This window comes from Sycon ciliatum, chromosome 5, assembly GCF_964019385.1.
Source record: "Sycon ciliatum chromosome 5, ocSycCili1.1, whole genome shotgun sequence".
In the NCBI taxonomy this organism is placed as follows: Eukaryota; Metazoa; Porifera; class Calcarea; order Leucosolenida; family Sycettidae; genus Sycon; species Sycon ciliatum.
Window position 1 is genome coordinate 9,423,535 of NC_088647.1, and position 20,980 is coordinate 9,444,514.

The 20,980-nt window shown below is 48.4% G+C and overlaps 2 protein-coding genes across 4 annotated transcripts in view; one reads left to right on the forward strand and one right to left on the reverse strand.

The window, feature by feature from the left end:
* LOC135817498 (phosphatidylinositol 4-kinase alpha-like) overlaps positions 1–16,967 on the reverse strand; it is a 46,799-nt gene extending 29,832 nt beyond the window's left edge. For 2 of the 3 annotated variants that reach the window (XM_065330700.1, XM_065330698.1), the window contains exons 1-19: positions 16,621–16,967; positions 14,231–14,353; positions 13,498–13,597; positions 13,186–13,271; positions 12,594–12,678; positions 11,689–12,050; positions 11,054–11,119; positions 10,288–10,378; positions 9,724–9,996; positions 7,698–7,798; positions 7,129–7,169; positions 6,357–6,611; positions 5,683–5,968; positions 4,919–5,016; positions 3,780–3,939; positions 3,010–3,060; positions 2,419–2,527; positions 1,512–1,779; positions 392–539 (exon numbers count right to left, since the gene is read on the reverse strand). In XM_065330700.1, coding sequence (XP_065186772.1) covers positions 392–539; positions 1,512–1,779; positions 2,419–2,527; positions 3,010–3,060; positions 3,780–3,939; positions 4,919–5,016; positions 5,683–5,968; positions 6,357–6,611; positions 7,129–7,169; positions 7,698–7,798; positions 9,724–9,996; positions 10,288–10,378; positions 11,054–11,119; positions 11,689–12,050; positions 12,594–12,678; positions 13,186–13,271; positions 13,498–13,597; positions 14,231–14,353; positions 16,621–16,755 — 2,838 coding nt within the window. In that variant the 5' untranslated portion in view covers positions 16,756–16,967. The remainder of the gene's footprint in view (positions 1–391; positions 540–1,511; positions 1,780–2,418; positions 2,528–3,009; positions 3,061–3,779; positions 3,940–4,918; positions 5,017–5,682; positions 5,969–6,356; positions 6,612–7,128; positions 7,170–7,697; positions 7,799–9,723; positions 9,997–10,287; positions 10,379–11,053; positions 11,120–11,688; positions 12,051–12,593; positions 12,679–13,185; positions 13,272–13,497; positions 13,598–14,230; positions 14,354–16,620) is intronic. The other variant, XM_065330699.1, reaches the window with a different exon arrangement.
* A 386-nt stretch (positions 16,968–17,353) lies between these two features.
* Positions 17,354–20,063, forward strand: LOC135817500 (uncharacterized). Its single transcript, XM_065330702.1, has 2 exons — positions 17,354–17,921; positions 18,850–20,063. The coding sequence occupies exons 1-2, from the start codon at positions 17,694–17,696 to the stop codon at positions 19,354–19,356; spliced, it is 735 nt and encodes a 244-aa protein (XP_065186774.1). The 5' UTR covers positions 17,354–17,693; the 3' UTR covers positions 19,357–20,063.
* Positions 20,064–20,980: the final 917 nt, after the last annotated feature.

Here is a 20,980-nt window from a genome sequence, read left to right on the forward strand (position 1 = left end):
AGAACTACATTACGATATACTAGTACCATGTCTCCTCTATTGCTGGGCCGGGTGGCCAATTGCCACTTTCTAAGCACTACAATCCATCTTCTCCTTCTACCTGCTACTTGTCTGAGAACCGGAACAAGCTCATTAAGGTGGGAATAATGATCGGCTGGATGGTCGACTATAATTACTATTATTATTTTGTTGATCGACTGCCTGATGGGCACTAGATTGGTCACCGGCCATGACATATGCTCGACAATAGGACTACTACACGTGTCATACCAAAGAGATACAGGTCTGAGACTGGCAGCCTGAATATATATTATGTACTGACAATACTGAACTGTAGATTGTGCAATGCACACAGACATAGACATTCTGTCCAACCCAACACAACACTTACCCGTGCCGCCATGATGTCCAAATACTGCTGGAAAATGCGCTCGGCAACAGCAGCAACACACGACTGCAGGCCATCCTTGTTGATCCGAATGCCGCGATCCTCTAGGTAAACAAACAGATCGACGATCAGCGACGGCTGCTCCTGAACCCTGTGTTCGACACACGTTCAAAGAAAACGCAACAAAGAGAAACACCATGAACACAGCATAAAACACCATTTACACGGAGACTAATTCGATTTAGGCTATTTAAAAGCCTGTGGAGAATCCATAAATACAAATACAAATACACGCAGCACGTCCTCAACCACTACTTAGTAGTCCAGTAGCTGTTGCTGCTTTCAGACAACATCATCTAGATTGCCGAAGACGTATCACCGAGATAGCACTGGCCTGCACAAGTAGCTCATTCAATACTAACATAGCCGTGGCCCAATCACCGCAGTTCTGGAATGGTGTGTGTGTGTGTGTGTGTGTGTGTGTGTGCGTGTGTACGTGCGTGCGTGTGTATGTGCGTGCGTACGTGCGTGCGTGTGTGCGTTTCCCTCAATGAATGCATGCATTTCTCCCATGAAAAAGGAATGCTGTACAGCAACCAGGATCACTGAAAACCTAATCACACACATACTACAGTCGCGGCAAACAGAAATCTCCCCCTCCCCCGTGAATACGGCGGTGGCAAAGTCAGTGCACAGCGCTGGGGCCACCAAGCCACTAGGATCGTTACCCAGTCAAGAGGTCAGAGTTGCTACGCCTGTAGTACACATCACCCCTGAAATGACGATCCAGCTGCCTGGATTTGAGTCTTCCTACGGTTTAGCCTCAAGGATTGCAAGTGCAATACGGCAAGTTCAACGGCAATGCCTGTGCGTGACGCATCCGAAGTCTCCGAGAAAAGCGGATTCGGAAGCAGAAAACTGTAGCAGATCAACAATGAAGCAATGGCCCGCGATTCGTGGCTACGTAATGCAGGCAGCGCTCCGTGCCAGACGGTGACCCCATATGCAGAGTTGTATACTCTTGGGGTTACGCACTTTTGTCAATGATACATTCTGGACTAGGAAGAGTTTAGTGTAACTCGGAGAACAGTGAAGTGAGGGGGGGGGGGGGGGGGGGGCTGACCTAAGCTGCTCCAGGTAATAGATGGAGAGGATGTAGACACAGAGCGTAGGGCCAAGCTTGTTTATGAACACGTCCAGCTCTGCACTGGAGCAGAGCTGCGTGCGCAGTGTAGCGCGCAGGTCATTCAGCTCCGCTACGGACACGTGCTCATCGCGCAGCACTGAGTTGTGCATCAGCTCCCGTTTCAGATAATCAAAGCCGAGCAGAAGATGCGGTGACTTTATAGCGATGTGCTGGATCGCCCGCGTCCACTCCTCAGGCCAGATTGCTATTGACAACAAGCACAAAAGTGACAGAACACACATACACACACACATACACACACATGTGTGCCCACATACACAGATAGTTGCATACGCACACATGCACAAAACACACATACACACACACACACACACATGTATGCCCAGATACAGAGATAGTTACATACGCACACATGCACAATACACACATACAAGTACACACACAGGTATGAGACTCACCCAACAGTAGTACACCCGAATAGCAGAGGTAGCACTGCTGATCGACAGCAGATTCGTGAACACACTAATGCGGAAACCTACAGCGTTGATGTGCGGAAAAAAGGTCTGAACTCTACAGAGATCAGGACAAGTAAGGTATAGACCTGCCGTAAGACCAGTTGCAAGTCATCACTGCTGGCCCCAGTGGACCCTCACTGGGCACAGCATGCCAGAGGCCTGTGCACTGTTCTCATGATGGAATAACAAACACCATATTTCAGAGGAACACAATTCCATGTAGGCGCTCAACGTCCGTAACTATCGATCTTTTACACTAAACGAAAATGTTTCGTTCATGGGTGGGTGGGTCGAGGAGAGTAAAGAGGGTTTTAACTAAACTTTTTCATTCCTTGAAAATTATCAATAATGCAGGATGGCTCCCTTACCCGAGTTAGCGGAGGCAAAGCCGTATGCCACAGCAAACTGCCAGAAGTCGAAGAAGCGTTTGCGAATCCGCGGAGCAGAGCTTGTAATGGCTGGTAATCCAAACAGTAGCTGTGCAATACATAGAATACACAGTTACTGTCAGTAGCAAGTACCAAGCATGCATCGAACCACGTAAGTACACGTCTTTGCCTCTGCAGCTCTAAGAGCATTGAATAGGCTGTAGCATCTCCACTGCTGCAGCCAACAACAGCAGCACCAGCACAACCAAGACGGTGTCCTGCAATCACTTCGCCGCCCGTTGGAAATCGTTTGCTGCACACTCGTGGCCATAGAAATCGGACCCACAAGTCAAAAGCAGCGCCGCGTTTCTATTTCAATCACATCATACACGGTCTAAGAAACCCATCCGAGGGCCACGTCAGTCTCGGCGCTGCTTTCGGCACGCAGGTCAGATTTCCACGATGTAGATAGGGCCCCATTTTGTGCGTGCATACAGTAAGTTTATGTGGGTAGCAAAGAAGGTGACAGGCTCACAACAATGGGTATTCTAACAAAATTGCACGGAAAAAGCCAGCACGGGCATGTTTTACCTTGGCGAGAATAGACAACAGGAAACCGAGATGAAAGGATTGCGACGATGCCTGCAGCAAATGACAGGAACAAACAAAAGCAATGAGGAAAGGAATAAATCATACTGTTGAGTACCAAGAAAGTAGCAACAGCTGCTGCCGGAATAATGCTCAAAGCGTTGGGCACAGAGTCTTTTACATGAAAGATAAAACCCCGCTCTCTAAAAATTACTCAGGAGTATCTGCTACTCAGAATTTGGCTATTGTTTCTGAAAAGATAGCACAGCCACATCCATAGTGTTGAGCGTCCATTTTCATTTGAAAGTACCCAGTAAGACACAAATGGGCACAAAGTCATAGTTAGGGGGTCTTCACTCGTTATCCCACTACTTTCACCTCACAGCAATATAAATTATACCGGTAAGTGACATGGCTATACAGTACTTGAAAGGCACATGCTGTACTAAGTGTGTAATGACTGTGTTGTCCGTGTGTGCGTGTGTGTGTGTGTGTGTGTGTGTGTGTGTGTGTGTGTGTGTGTGTGTGTGTGTGTGTGTGTGTGTGTGTGTGTGTGTGTGTGTGCATGCAACATGTGCTTGTCTGTGTGCTTGTGTGAGACAGAGCGTGTGAGGATAAGCGTAAGAATGTGAGTGAGGAGAGAGAGAGAGAGAGAGAGAGAGAGAGAGAGAGAGAGAGAGAGAGAGAGAGAGAGAGAGAGAGAGAGAGAGAGAGAGAGAGAGAGAGAGAGAGAGAGAGAGAGAGAGAGAGAGAGACAGCCAACACGTAATCACCTTGGTTGTAGCTGAGGCTTTCTCACTCTGCTTTTTTCCATCAAGTGCCTGCTGCACAAAGAGGTCGAGGACACGCTGTAACAACTGTTCCTTCTCAGCATCTGTCTTCAATTCCCCAGCCACATTCTCGAGTCCAGTGTATACACTCTGAGAGCAGTGTCTGTACAGAAACACACACACAAACAGTGAAAGTAGCATTCAAGTTTACGTCCAACACCTATTTTGCAGGAAATACGCTTTAAACAGAAAGCATAAATCCATGTACTTAAAACTCGGCCTGCCTGAATAAAACAGTGCCAGGTTCTGCGCAGCCCTACACTTGAACTTGAACTGAACTGGTAGAGCTGTAGGTACATGTACATGCATATTGACCATGAGCACGGGTTAGATTTGCTGCCCGTTATACTACAGTAATACTCAGTAAAAATGCAGAGTATGCATTAGCCTGCATGACCAATGTACAACAGTACACACTGCAGACGTGTAAGGCCCTACACCGGGGGGGGGGCATAAGAAGTCCATGGTACCCCCCCCCCCCATGTGGGGAGGCAAGAAAGGGCATTTTCAGCCTATTTCCGCCGGTGGTGGGGTAAAAGTAGGACGACAATAACAATTGGGATATGAAGAAGGGTACTAGCATAGTAGTAAGCCTGCGTTTGCTGATACAGTGTTGGGGAGTTGGAGGTCTTATCAACAAAAATTAAATCCTAAACCAAGAAAGTTGATGTGCAAGGAGTGTACCCATTTTGTGTATGCACCAAAGGCCGCACGTCAACTTTGCGCAAGCCCCATCACGGCGAACGGCTAGCTGACTGGGTTTTGACCATGTTGACGGTGGTTTAGAATACAGCAAGCATGCATCGCCTACTGAAATATCAGTACAGTCAGACCTCGCTTAACCGCACACATTCGTTTTCCGCAAAAATATACGGATAGGCGAGGGAACCGGATAATCGAACACACATACTTTAAGTATGCATGGCATATGCTGTAAATCGGTAACCAACAATTTTCTTCCGGATAGCGAGGGATCCGGATAAAAGAGGACCGATAGCGAGGGATCCGGATAAAAGAGGACCGGATAAGCGAGGTCTGACTGTACAGCAGTTTATTTTCAACATGACAACTCGTGGACTTACGTGTAGGTAATGGCACTGCTGTTCGGATCATACGTAGCTGAGATGGATGACTCGAGGACAAGACGATACACTTCCAGCACGCGGGACTGGTACTTTCCCTGTGCAAGAACACAACATCACACAAACATGATATCACACAAACATAACATCACACAAACAGGATTTGCTCTGACAGATTCCCTGGGGGGACCATCTGAGGACATGTAGTCATCAAATAAACCTTGCATCAGACAAAACAACAATGTATGAGTACTACATACAGTAATGTCGGGCGCCGAAGAACGGATCGACGAAGTATGGCCAGGCTAGAATTTCGCCAATTTTTAAGAACGGTGTAGGCTGGATTTTTTGAAGACAAGAACGCAAACCGTATTATACACTATAATGTCCACTCAGATGTATAACTTTTCACAGATGTACAGGTAAGACTGTACCATCGAATAAGAACGAAACTGCTGTGTTCGCTAAAAATAAGAACGGGCTAGGCTAGAACCCTGACCCCCCAGTTCTTCGGCGCCCGACAGTACTGTGGCCATCAGTATGTGCACTTACACATACACGTGCACGCACATGCATGCCCACAACCACCCACAACACATGCACACACACGCACACACGCATGCACACACACACGCACACACACACGTGCACACACGTACACACACATACACACATGTACACACATGCACACACACACACACATGTACACACACGTACACACACACACACACGAACTGTACAGGCGAACACACAAGCTCACTTACCCCGGCAACAACCATCAAGCCAGCCAATTCCTCCAGGATCATGTTATCCACCTTGGACGGGGGATGCGCTAGCCTCTGTTGAAATGCTGTGAAGACAAGATCTGATACGCCACTGGTCTGATGAAATATTCTAGCTTGCTGGCCAAGCAAGGCAACCAAATTGCGGCCAACTAGCTCAAACACTGGCCCCTGCGCGCGGTTCTCCAGTGTGTAAAGTTTAGTAGCCATTGCTGAAACAAACGCACCGGCCTTCTCTGGATTTGTACGGGCGCCGGCACGAATGCACCTGAACATAGGAGGAGGAGGGGAGAGAGAGGGAGAGAGAGGAGTCAAGTGCGTACCGAGGAAAGAGAAAATAACTTTCGCAAACCACTGCAACTTCGCGTCCAAGTTTTCGAAGTTTTGACCTTTGTTTCTGTACTCATTCCCAGACTCGAATTTTCTTTCGAACTTTCGCATTGCTAAACGTCCCTATTCTATCTGAACCTCTGACTGAACTGTAAACATGACCTAAAACTAAAAGAGTATGTCAAAGTAAAAGTGATATTGGATGTAAAGTGCTAGAGATTGAACTGAAAGCCTGAGAGATGAAAACTAGATAACACTGGCTGATCAAACAGGATTTGGGGCCCCGGGGACGAACATTTCTGAATGTTTTTGAAAACGTGTGTTACCTGACAATATTCTCCACTGCCAAGTTGCACAGTAGCTCCACCACCTGGGCCACTGCCGACATTGGCGAGTCGACAATCTTGCGCAGCTCGTTACGATGGTACGTCGCGCCATCCGTTGTGGTGGCACCGGCACTAAACTTGAACTTCTCAGTGGACATGGTGGACTGCGGGCCGCCTTTCTGGCACTTCTCGTTCAGGCGCACCAGCAGCGGGGACGGGTCGGTCAGGTAGTCACTGATTGTTTCTAAGCATATGCTGTGCACAGAAGGACAGAAGGAGAGTCAACAAACACACACCATGCCCGTCAGTAAACACAACACGGTGCAGGAGAAAAACACTCCTGCGGTGTATAGCAGACTAGCATGGTCGGTAGGGCAAGTCCTGCTATTGTGAATACATATACACTGTGAACTGCCTGCTACGAACAAGCACAACGTGAGCTGCACAATACAGCGCTTGTAAAGGTACTGAGTAATGTAGGTGAAAGATAGGTCACTGAGAGGATACCACAGCACAGACAGAACACAGAACTGGAGTGGTAAACATATGTTTATCTGGCATTCTCCTCAGAGAATTTGCATTACACAGACAAAGAGAGTGGGCATGTAGGAAAAAAAAGCAGCACAGTCCACAGGAAAGAGGTGCTCAGAATGTACAAATACGCACCCACTAACACACACACACGCACACGCACACACACACCACCACCACCACCACCACACACAGAACATGCACATTGTAGTGTAACACCAGCAGGATGTGCTGTGTTTACCTGGCCAGATGTGGAAAGGATTCGGCAATTGTACCCATTCCCTAATCACGACAATACATGCACATAACCAAATACAGACAAGCACGCAAAATTGAGATGAACATAATTTACATGCATATCGACACTTGTGAACATGCGTTGATCTTTACACCATACATTCTTGCCCTGTAGCAACGCATACAAATGTACATTACCCGCCCTGTCCCATCACAATCCAGCCACAGCTGCCAAGCGCGTAATCAACTGCCACGTCATTGCTGACCAATCACAGCCATAGGATATACCCCCCCCCCCCCCCCCCCAACCTGTTCATAAAAACCTTTGTTCTAAGCCATGTTGATGCATATACCTTTGTTGCTCGAACATTCATTCTTAGAAACCAAAGCCATAAGTTTGCCTTTCGAGTAGCACATATACCGGTACGTGTAGTTTGTACATGAATGATTGCCGATGCTGATTAATGTACATGTACTACTACACACGTGGTAGAGTTATGCACAGCCATAATCATGCTGATTCTCAGAGTTCTGCCCCTGGGCTATAGTCAAAGAAGTGCCATGTTGGCTTACGGAGAGAGCAGCAAAGCGCAATGCAAGGTGACTAAGCTCAAAACGAGCCGAGGCCTGTTCCGCCAACTGATTGGTGAGGATCTGCAGAATACTGTCAGCACCTGAACACACCACACGGGGGAAAGGGGACAAGAAGAGAAAGAAACAAACAAGATAGGAAGAGCGTTAACAAGACCTGTCAGCACACGGAGTACGGATGACTACGGTTACCATGGTTACAAAGAACGCCATCGCATCATTAGTACAAGGATTAGTTATACACAAACCAACAAGCAAGAGTTGGTTTTCAGGCAATACATTACTCAAAGACCAGGGAATTAGATTAGCAGCCATCATAACTAATTGCTAGTAATTAGGGGTGTCATCAGGTAGAAGGGTACCCGTGCTACCAAGAGTACATAACCCCCAAGAGTGTGCAACTGCCTGCACAACCTCTATGCTGTGCTGCGACGGCAGAACTTCACATCACGTGACATAGTTCAAAAGGTTACGCTGGCAAACAGTGCAAAGTGCCTTAAAGCTGGGTTGCGTACAACCCTGTACCTATCATGCACAGAGTGCAAAAAATGTGTACGGGTTCATCACGTGATGTGAAGTTCTGCCGTCGCAGACCCCATAGCTGGAGTTGCACACTCTTGGAGGTTATGTACTCTTGGTGCTACCCTTACGCGTAATTAGAGCGGGTATTCGGGTAGCATTTGCTCCTATGAACCCGATCTAGTAGTTGGAGTACGGTGTTTTCGCAACGATGCATATATAAAAGCACTGCTACATGCTTACTGTACACTTTCTATGTAGAGCAAGTGCACACCCACTGTACAAACTATGTCAAAAAATACCCGATAGGGTACCCATGCTGCCCGGAAAGAAGTACTCGAACTCGTTACCCGACCAAACCCCTACCCGTTGCAGCCCTCCTAGTAATGCTGTACGCGCGCGCTAAGGCAGAGACGGCGCAGTGCACGCACAGTGGCTTGAATGATGGCGTCTCACTGTCCCACAGCATGGATGAGAAGCTTTGCTCAAGAGGCAGACGTCATGTGCCCACCACCATTGACCAACTTTGAGTTTGCACATGCTTACTAGACCAGCGTGTACCATGTCGTGTGAGATTTGCTCTTGCAGGTCTGCTAGGGCCTAGGGCCACAACTGGCATGCGCGTCTCTGTCACCAACTGTCCCGCTCTTTTCGAGCTCTCATCCTTTCCTGTTTATTTCCTTATTTTGTTGACTCACATTTCTGAAAGCAGAGTAGGGTAGGGCAGTTGAACTTGGTAGTGGTGGTAGTGGTGATGTGTGTGTGCGTGTGTGTGTGTGTGCGCGCGCGCTTGCACGCGCGTGCGTGCATGCGTGTTGGCCAATGAAAGCTGACTTGATGAGTAATTATTCTTTGCATCACATAGTCATTAGCACGGCTAATAAATGGTGTTTTCATGGGGCCTTTAGTTAGCTGATCATCATGCTACGTCATCATAACCCTGTACCTACATGTACAACCATTTTCTCAGAAATCATTTTAGCAGGTACAAAATTATGACAGATTTACATGAATTAAATTCATATCAAACAATTATTTCAACACAGCAACACAGCCTCCCTCTCTCGATCCACTGTGTGCAAAGCTCTGCATCAAATTCATATCATTGAACAAAACCAAAAATCAGCGGTCACGTGCGATTCATTTTCAACCTTATCACGAGGTCTCAGGGGGACCACATCACAGAAGGCCACGCTACCCAAAGACCACGCTATAAACGGTTACTCTATAGAACATGTCAGTTTAGGTGTATTAAAATTTCAGTTTTAGGTGTAATGTAGAATTAGGAGACCGGCATTCCCTTCACATACAGTGCATACTCCAGTGCCTTTTAGGCAGAATCTAAATTTATCTGCCTTGTTTTCTCTACCGACATTAAAGCTACACCGAAAATGACGTGTTATACTGTGGTAGATAGATGGGCAGAGCAGAGAGGGAGGCTCGTCGCTTACAACACACAACTGCTGTAGCACTGCAGAGCACAATGTACCTTTCCACGGTTCTGGGAGGGGTTCAGAACAGAACGAACCTGTTTCTGACGTGCAGCTCCACACGAGCAAGTCGAGTGCCGACGCCATGGCATCGATGCGCGACGAGTAGGCCGCCGTGCCCGGCTGCAAGCGCTGCTTCAGCGACGCCTGGTTGGCAGAGGTGAGGTCGGGCTCGCTGGTGCGGCGCGGCATGAACACACGACTCTGGCCCACCGAGAGCATAGTCTGTGCCTTCTCCTGCACCAGGCCGGCAAACTCACGCACCGAGAAGGCTGCAATGGGAAACACCACGAACATAAGGGAAAGATAAATACGCAACAGAAAAGAAGAAGAAGAGCTAAAACTGACTACTGAGCTCACAGCAAAACCAAACCCAACCCCAGAAAAGTAATATGGAGACTGCTGTACTAGGATGCACATGAGGGTTCAGCATGCTCACGGCTTCATCATACGTAATGATAAGCAGCTCAAAGCCCACTCCAATACATTATACCGCCACTGCAATGATTCCTAGAACCCCTGTGCCAAAGTGGCACAGCTAGGAGTAAGAAAACGGGGCTGACCTCGATGAGGTGCCAGAACATCTCTGGCTAGCGAGAGGATGTGGAATATGAGCTCGTCGCTAAACGTCGTGTGAGGGAACGTCGGGGCAACCTAGACAAAAGGGAACAACGCGAGCGCACGTGGTTACAAGCACGCACGCACGCATGTGCACACACACACGCACATAGACAGACGGATGCACACACACACACACACACACACACACACACACACACACACACACACACACACACACACACACACACACACACACACACACACACACACACACACACACACATGTACACACACACACACACACACATGTACACACACACACACACACACACACACACACACACACACACACACAAACACACACACACACAATCCACAACCCCATGGAATCAAGCACAGTATATCCATCAACCAACAGAGCACACTACAAAATAGATAGACGGTAGCAAAGTAGAGCAGAAAGAAAAGAAACTACAGCAAGAAAGAGTGCATGGATGAGTCAGTGGTCAACAGCAGTCAGGCATAAGCTAATTTGCAATACCCTAAGCACTTGGTTTGCTCCACCATTCAATGTGTACAATACATGATGAGTGGGACTATGTGCTTGGCTATACGAATAAGTGCAATCTTGTTTCGTGTCGACATTGGTCATCACGCTGGGTGATATATTGCTCCATAGCTGTCCTACACAACAGTTGAAGGAGACCAACCAGTGCAGGATCATCTCAGACACAAATGTTACAGCCAGTATACATATCCAGCCCTTACTGTGCGATAATCTTCCAAGGACGCGTCCAACTTATCACATATTGCTTGGTCTGCAGTGGACAGAATCTGCAGTGTGCACGCATACACAGGTGAGCAAGGGGGATAGGGGGGGGGGGGAGAGAGAGAGAGAGAGAGAGAGAGAGAGAGAGAGAGAGAGAGAGAGAGAGAGAGAGAGAGAGAAGAGAGAGAGAGAGAGAGAGAGAGAGAGAGAGAGAGAGAGAGAGAGAGAGAGAGAGAGAGAGAGAGAGAGAGAAAGAGAGGAGGAGGGGGAGAGGGAGAGAGGGAGAGAGAGAGAGAGAAAGAGAGGAGGAGGGGGAGAGGGAGAGAGGGAGAGAGAGAGAGAGAGAGAGAGAGAGAGAGAGAGAGAGAGAGAGAGAGAGAGAGAGAGAGAGAGAGAGAGAGAGAGAGAGAGAGAGAGAGGGGAGAGAGGGAGAGAGGGAGAGAGAGAGAGAGAGAGCAAAAACACACAGCCAAGAGTCGTTTGTCTCAGTGCGCTGTAACCGAGTCACAAACGCGCGCGCGCACACACGCACACACACAGACACACACACACACACATATGCAGGCACAGACACAGACACGCACGCACAAACAACTACTGATGTGTATGAATCGACGGGACCATAAGTACTTACGGTCTTGACAATGACTTGCACGTGTTGTATGCTCCAGATGGAATCCAGCTGCAAAGCCTGAGATGCTGCAAGAAGTGGCTCGGTTTTCTCATCAAACGCTGTCGTCGACTTGCTCTTGCGTCGGTTGCGCAATACCGCCGCAGCCGCCGCTTCCGAGTCCACGCTGCCGTCTTTCAACGGATGGCCGTGTATGCTCTTTAGCATGGTGCTGCGCCGGTTGTTCGCAATGTCATTGGCCTTGGTGCTGACGGGGAAGTCAGTCGCGAACAGCGAGTTGCACGTCTCCACGCGTTCCGGCAGCGTGCCGCTCAGCGCCCGCAGCACTCCAAAGAGAGACGGCAACGCGGCAAAACACAGCTTGCCTGTGGACAGGAAAAAAGGGAGAGAAAAATCATCAACGGTACTAAAGCATCACGTGGCACCAGAGTGGACTTAACATGTAAGATTGACAAGAAATACATGCCCGTGTGAAGGTAGAGAGCACATCAATCACGTGCTCAGGGAAAGGCGGCGATAAAATGAATAATACAATCGTGTTGCTACATGTACGCACATGCAGGGCATGATCTGACATTTTATATACAATATCAATGGCCAAGGCCTAATACAGATGATTGCGTCATCGGCTTTCTCTAGTTTCTTTGAGGATTCGGAGGCTCCGTAGCAGGCCATTCATCATTCAAAGTTGTTTTGCATCATCATTGACCAACTGTTGCCGTTGGTGCTGGAGTTCGAGTAGTGGAGAGAGAGTTAGGAAGTGGTGAAGCATGATGGATGCAACAGGGAATGAGCTCGTCAAGCACACCAATTTGGACAAATGTCAAAAGCAAATGCTTGAAGTACATGTACATTCAACACTCACACATGTTCTCACACATGTTCTCACACATGTTCGCCATACTTACTTTGCTTTTTCTCGTTGGTGGCTTCGCAGTTGGCTTGTATGTATTCGGTCAGCTTCCTAAGCCAGTCTAACAGAGCATCACACACCTATACCGGGCAACAAGGAATACATGGACACGCCAAGAGAGGAGACAAGGATCACAATGCATAGCACGCCCGATCACACCACCTCACATGTACATCACTAGTGCATGCCTGTAGGATTTGGGATGTGTCTACATGTATGTGCATGAGAATCATCACTTTACTCCTTTTTTCTGTGTTTGTTCTCGCTCATCTACCTACAACTGCTTACATCACCTGAATACAGCACCCCCACGTGCAGAGCGTGCAGACAGAGCCTCTGAACAATATCACAGCCATGTGGAACAGGCATGGAACATCGTGTCAGCTCAATTCCACCCACAAGTTAGCAATCATCGCTAATAGAACTAGGCTGAAGTATGTGGTCATTCAGAGCTTCATGGCTATCCACCAATCTTCTACTCAATTCCATGTATCTTAGAACTGAGCAACACATACTGCGACCATTGCAACATGCATGGAGAGCGGGGAAACACGGCCCAAGCCATGACATGCTGCCAGGACACTCACACTCTTCTTCCAGTCATCCTGGTGTCGAGCTACTTCGGTCATTAGCAGGCACAGGTTGAAAGACAGGTCCTCGGCGAGAAGACCATCTGCAAAACCAAACGTAGACCGGGGAGAAAATTGAGCAACTGTGTACACGGCTCACTGTGTGGGTTACAACAAAACTGCAAAGTAGAATATTGGGTCTTTGCAATACAAATTGACAGGTGAAGAGCTTACGAACGAGAAGTGTTTCATTTCACACGCACAGTGCACTAACCCACAGACCTTCTCAGAATTACCAACACTCTAATTACTGCTGCTGCTGTTGCTTACCATTAGGAAGAAGAGCTTCCCCATCCATCCACAGGACCTGATCAATGTCTTGCAATGCACCCACCAAGTCTAGCAGGTATGGGATCAGAGTGCTTTGATGCTGTACAAGACACAGACAACAATGAATCATCAACAGTACTCGCAAGAAGGTGGCACCAAACGTTCTAGAGTTTCTTGCCAGCACAGCAGCCTTCACAAGACGTGGCTCTCTCTCTCTTATCATGCACAAACATGCGTACTGTTACACATACTGTTACACATACGCATCTCCACACACACACACACACACACACACACACACACACACACACACACACACACACACACACACACACGCACGTGCACTCACGCCCGCCCGCGCACGCACGCACACACTCACACACACACACACACACACACACACCAGTCGCTAGCCCCCAAATCTTCAAGCTACGGGTGGGCTTGAAAACACAATGTCATGTACATGTATGACCCCCCCCCCCCCCCCCCCCCTGCTTACAGCCTTGCCACGTGACAGTCAAGGACCAGGTGCAGGAAAGGGATTGCCGCCATAAAGGTGCCTTGTCGGGATCCAGCTGCATGTACCCCTGTGCCCAGTGAGGACCACACTTCGTACTAGTGGTTGAAAAATCAGAGTGGATCTGACACCCCTCCCCCAAGCACACACACACACACACACACACACACACACACACACGCGCAAGCGTGCGCACACACGCAAAGAGGTACTAACATGATAGTCTGACTTGAATATGTAGGAGCCTAGGGCCGTCACAGCATTCACATTGCGACGGTTGATGGACAGGCGAAAACCAGCCGCAGGTATTGCTGGGCACATTTCAAACAGCTTTTCAACCTAAACATACACAGGAGATGCAAAGCCAAACAGGGCAACACCGTTTAGCTGATGTAGGCTGTGCAGAGCACTACTAGTTGAAAAGCCAGACCCATGTACTGGACTCGCTCGATTAGAGCCCCGTCTGCAATAGTGCTCCTGTCTCGGAGAGCCAATGAAACATAAAGGCCTCTATTGAAAAAATTCTTTTGAGCTAGCAGCACGAGCGCAAAAACACCCCGAATGTACAACTCCGCCAGGGGCCAGGCGGCTTTATCAATAATTTCCGTAAATGATCAATAATAATTATGGACGGTCCCTTGGGTAGTGTTTCATCAAATTCCCGAGCTACAAGTACAATCTACATCATCCAGCCAGCATTACCATGGTTACACATTACCACTGGCCTGACTCTGACCGGTGTATGTCTTCAACTACGAAAAAAAGTACTCGTGGCTAGCCCAGTGAGAAAGGTACACTTCTATACAATCTGCAGCCACCGGGTACGCACTGACAGGAAAACAAGGGCCCACATACACATGTACAGTGTGTTCTGGCCAGAGAAATCCAACCTCATGAATACAGTAGCGCCGCGTTCAAGTACACAGAACAGTGTTTGCAGTGCTGGGGCTGTGTAGCGCCCGGCGCTATTTTATTCATGAGGTTGGATTTCTCTGCCCAGTACCTTAGATCGGGATTTTCATGCACAGGCTGACAGCGAGCATGGACCAGAGTTACCCACTGGGCTGTCCCTCCAGGAAATCGCGATTCCAGGGATGCAACAAAGTTCGCGATTTTCAGCAAAATCCGCGGTTTCCCGCGTTTTTGTTGTTTTCTGTACTATACCTCACTTTTTTATGCACTTTTCACACAGTGCTTTCCATGATCCTGTAGGTTATTTGCACAGTACGACTCGGACTAATCCCGAGTAGATATACGACGCAACAAATTTCGTGATTTGGCCCAAATCCGCAATTTTCTGTAAATGAATTCCTGGCAAGTTCTGTTTTTTTGTTGTTTTCTGCCGCAATTTCTTGCGCAAGTTTTCGAGAGTTTTTCCGCAAATTCCCGCAGGGACAGACTGGGTCATGTACCTCTACTAGCACCCCCCCCCCCCCCCCCACACACACACACACGACTACCAAGAAGAAAAGAAAGCTCTGTGAGCAAGCAGTACATGTGACAGGGTCGGGCAAACGGAACACAAGACGTGGCAGATGGCGACGGGGACCGCAGACGACGGGCAGGCAACGCAGCGAATGCCTCAAGGACTGCCACGGTCTAACTTTCCAGCTGCCAGGCCCTGTCACGTGACTAAGACCAGTACACTTATACACCAGCCTCTCAATATTCCTTTTTGTATGCATGTATATGCCGAAGTAAGTCACTAGTAGCACATCTCACAGCACTGGCTGTTGATTGCTTTCCGCACTATTTCTAGCGCTGTGCATGCCATGTCCCAGCAATGTGTGCTTGTATTATCACCTGTGTTAGAACTGCTATCACCTTCAGCACCTCAGCTCCCTACAACAGGGTATGCCAAACTTCTCTGGAGAAAGTGTACAATACTGTTTTATAGTTTTGCCCTATAAAACATCATTCATTCACCTCATAGCAGTCATTATCTACTACTAGGAAGCATGTTTTTATTGACCGCATAAAATGATGATGCAAAGAAAGAAAAGCACTCAAGCATTGCACCCGGGAGGCAAAAACGAACTCAATCCCTAGCATAGGCTCAATGACTACAACTACCTCCACTGATGAGCTCTGCTGGAGAGAAACAGCTGTCTGGAGGGTCCGCAATATCAAAATCTCAACTGAATTGTTAAATTGTCCTCGCTATGGTGGCGATGCGGAAGTGGAATGGGTAAGACGAGAACACATTCTAAAGTGGTGGAGTGACTGATTTCACAAGATCTGAAGTGCCTTTTTGGACCCTGCATACTTTCGTGTACTTGGACCTCAGATAATATAGAGCACAGTGCACATGTACTGACTTTCATGTGTCTTGCAGGTACGTTATACAGAAGTACTGCAAATCTGGAGACCTACACAAATCCTTTGAGGGTATAACACTGCAGTGCATATACACCGAAAACTACATTGTATTTCTTCACTGAGACCTGATAATATGGTTTCTCAAAACAAAATCAGCTTCGCTGAAGCATTTCAAGAGGTGAAGTTGTGACTCGAGGGGCGAGTGTCGTGATTGTAACTGCAAGTTCCACCCACTTCTACTTTCACAGTTTTACAGTATGTCATAGTGGACAAGCGCGAAGTAATACCTTTCTCCAAGGGCATGATGGAATACTAGCATAGGACTGGGCCAGCTGCTTGACAGTATCAGCAAAGAAAGATGCCCTGTGGTCCATTGCAAGGCGACTTGAGCCCTTCGAAGGTGTCTCACTAAGATGCTGCATTTTTCGACTTTCCAGTCTGACCGGAATTGGATTCAATATCGCAGACGAGACGAGACCAATTCGGCAGAATCCAATCAGCTAATACTTCGATGCCTCACATTTCTCACTGCTGCAATAAGCTCTTCAGATCTGCCTTTGTCGACAATTCTTCAAATAAAGCGAAACAAACCAGACTGAAATGAAAGGACGACTGAATGTTTTGAAAAGAAGTAAGTAAAATTAATGTATCTTCAAAATCAAAATGCAGCTGCTGAACTCGTGAAGTCATCGGTACGCGGTACGCGCGACGCATGCCGCCAGCAGTGTTACGTCACCATGGTCACGGGTACGGGCATGCGAGTCTCAGACTCAGGTCTGCAGACTTCTCAGTTCTCACCAGTCACGCGCGCGCGTGCACGACACGACACATAGCCGCTGGAACAGAAAAGTTTCAAAAAAGTCATAGCATGCACTAGCTCGCGCTGCGCGTGCGGCGTACCGCCGCGCCGTGTGCATAGCGCATATCGTCGACGCGACTCTGCGCCGCATATCGCGCATCGTGTGACCAAGCCCAAGCCAAGGCTCCTCGCCTCGCTCAGCTCAGATCAGTCAGAGCTCATGCACGTCGATGTAGTGCAAGTGACTATTTTGAACAAAAATTAAAATAATCTGAAATTAGTTGAGGAACGTGTTCGCTATTACTTGCTTCTTGGGATGTCCGACTTGCTCCCCCCTAGCCCTACTAGGCCCTGTTCCCGCGTAGCTGTGAACACCATACCATAACTTATGCCATAGGCATAATCCTAAATACTACTACTACTACACTACTGTACGCAGTTTGGACCCTCTGAAAATTAATAATTCATTCTATCTTCTAGTTCTACTTCTTCTAGTGTGGCGAAGATCAGCTCTGGACTAGCAGCAAGTGCAGCCAGTGGATTACTTCTTTACGATCGGCTATGTCCTTTTGGCGCTATCCAACTCGACTGCTGGAAGCAGCTCAAGACAATGAGGCGGAACACATCGACAAACACAAGCGCATCGTTGTGGAGCACTACCTGTTGAAAGGCTTGGAGGTGGGGTCAGGCGCAGCACTAGTAACACTGCCACCCTACTACTACTTCCGACGACGCTTCCACCTCTTCCACATCTGTAGTCGAACCAACACTATCGGAGGGCTCCTAACGGTACGTGTAATGGATACCACATGGACATGCACGAACATTGAGTCCACCATGGTGCTGCGTATGAATGACATTATGTGCATGTCACATACATGTACATGTACACGTGCACATATATACACACGCACACACACACACACACACACACACACACACAAACACACACACACACAAACACACAGACACACACAAACACATACACACAAACACACACACACACATACACACACACACATACACACACACACACACACACACACAAACACACACAAACACCACACATACGCGCACACACCATGTACGCATACAGTACTGTCGGGGGGTCAGGGTTCTAGCCTAGCCCGTTCTTATTTTTAGCGAACACCGCAGTTTCGTTCTTATTCGATGGCACAGTCTTACATATACATTTATGCAGAGTTATACGTCCGAGTGTACATTTTAATGTACGGTTTCCGTTCTTATCTGCGAAATTTCAGCCTACACCGTTCTTAAAAATTGGCGTAATTCTAGCCTGGCCGTTCTTCGGCGCCCGCCAGTACTGTATGCCCTTTGTGGGAGAAGAACGCAAATCTGCAAAATGCACAGGTTGGATCTTGTTGAATCTTGTGAGCGGAGCTAAGCATCAAAATCAGAATGCCCTACCTGCGATAAACACAGCGAGCACTGCACGGGGATTATGTACTTGGGCCAGATAACTGCCCAATCCACAAATCCGGCGGAAACATATAAATTGGCCGTGTGTGGGGGGGGGGGGGCGTGTGTGTGTTTGTGTGTGTGTACATGTGTGTGTGTGTGTGTACGTGTGTGCTTGTGTGTACGTGTGTGCTTGTGTATGCGTGTGTGTTTGTGCACGCGCGTGTGTGCGTGTTCATGCACGCCCGTGTGTGTCTTAACTTGTTTGTACGTACACCTGTGCTCTGTTCGCTTGTAGATTGCTGGTGGCGTTGCAGCGACGGTGCTGGGCTTGGCGCGAACACGAGGCATGTCACAGGATGAGCTGTATGACCAAGCGCATCGCCTCAATCACAGCCGGACGCATAATTTCATCGACATAATGGCAGGAACCGGCGCGATCTTCTGTGGCTTCACCACCCTGTCTGTTGGATATCCGTTTGGGTACAAGCCTCACTTTGGTGTTACCGTCCCCAAGGAACCATGGGGGCGACGGATTCCGCGTGCCGCTTTCGGCACACTCAATGGATTTGGTTTGGGATTTCTGGTGGCACTAATGTTCCTACCCATGGTCATGGGCCTCTATGCTTATGAGGACCAGTTATTGGACCCAGAGGGCCTGACGCAGGCCGAGCAACGGGGACTGGAGTTTCTCGAAGCTCTCGTGGAGAATCGTGACAATCCTGACAGTGACATGGTGCCCGCTGAGACTAGCACGAGTCGCGACGACACATCCGCCGTGCCGCTGGTGCCACGGGCATCGTGATCACTGCAACTGCTCGGCCTTGGATATTGGTTTGAAGAGTTCGAGTACAGGTGCCGCTCGTGACCACCAATCAACTGACCCAGCGGGCTATTTCTGAGCAGCTCGGATGCCGCTCTGAAGCCTCGAGTCCCGCCACCAGGAGAACAGTAGTGTGGTCAGGTGCGGATCAAGATGCTGTGTGCTGTTCATGGTAGCGCCTAATGGTGAATGTATAGGTCAACTGTGGCGGCGGTGTATCAGGGATCAGAGAACCTCTCTGGTGTTTCCGCTTGCGGCTGTTGCTTGTCCGATTGCTCTGGCGAATGGCAATCAATGTGACACGGTCACCGTTTCTGCAAGCGCTGCTATCCTGGATGGACAGTGGGAGATAAGGTGTATGCCGAAATCCAACTCGAGCCACCAATGACGCCAGTCCTCCGCCACACACGCACCTCTCTATAGTGTCCGTATCACTGTCCTACGTATCAGCATGATGGTGTGGCGTGCAGTTGAACTAAGAGTTGCGATTCAGTAGCACAACTCAGTAACACAATGACTCAGTCAGTTGACTGTAAGTGGTAACAGTCACGCAGACACTTGATCATGTGCACCATGATATGCTCTACTGACATTCACTACAATACTTTTGGAGAGGCTGTGAGAAAGCTTCCGCATTTAGAAAATTCTATTTTTAGAGCAGTGAATTATGTATGCCTTTTCACAATCAATCGTGGTCTTGGTGTGTCTGGGGTGGCTCTCACTCATAGCGCTGCAGAGACTTGATGCATGCATGGAAATCCTCAACATATCTAATCAATACTAAACCGTAGCAGTGCTATTCTTTGAGCAAGCATCAAAACCAGGGAGTAGTACAATACCGTACTACTCCCTGATCAAAACACTGCACTGGATTGAGCGAAACATAGATTTCATGCAAGATCAGACGCAAAAACCAGAACTTAAAAATTTAAAACGAATACAAGTTGAACAATGATGCCCGAGGTGTTGGCGTAGAAGTACAATGCTCAACTATGAAAATAATTCGGCGGCATCCCCCTGTGAGTATTGTACTGTTCCCTTATCCTGTTAGCACCGGCTTGACCGAATCTACCCTAGCAGCACTGTAGGATGAAATGCACGCACAACCAGTGACGCCAACAGTGCATGCAGGATGCTGTTGCGAGGTGCGCACTTCTCGCACCTGGTCACCATGGTCACCGGTCCAGCAAAGTACTAGCATTCAACTCCTCGCAGTTGAAGTTTCCATGAAAAGCTTCAGAGCTCGTAAACGAAGCGTTTCAAACTGAGTAGGTTGTTGACAAGCAGTATTACTTGTCACGGTGGCACTGCTGCACATCTGGAGACCATTGACGATGTTTCAGAGCCAGTAAACCGGGCACTGTAGCACATCACATGCACAACACTCCGCTGCACGCGTGTGCTCATTTACTGGCTGGTTTGCACAATACTGCTGTGCAACGCTGTCACCACACGTAGATCTGCACGTACTACGTCACGACCATGCACCGGCCGTGCTCCATGTCCGACCGCTACAGTATAGTCCTGTCAGTCCCAGCGGCTCAAGTACTAAGTAGCACCTCAACCTCTGTAGTCTGTACAGCTATGCCACAATCCATGGCCCGGA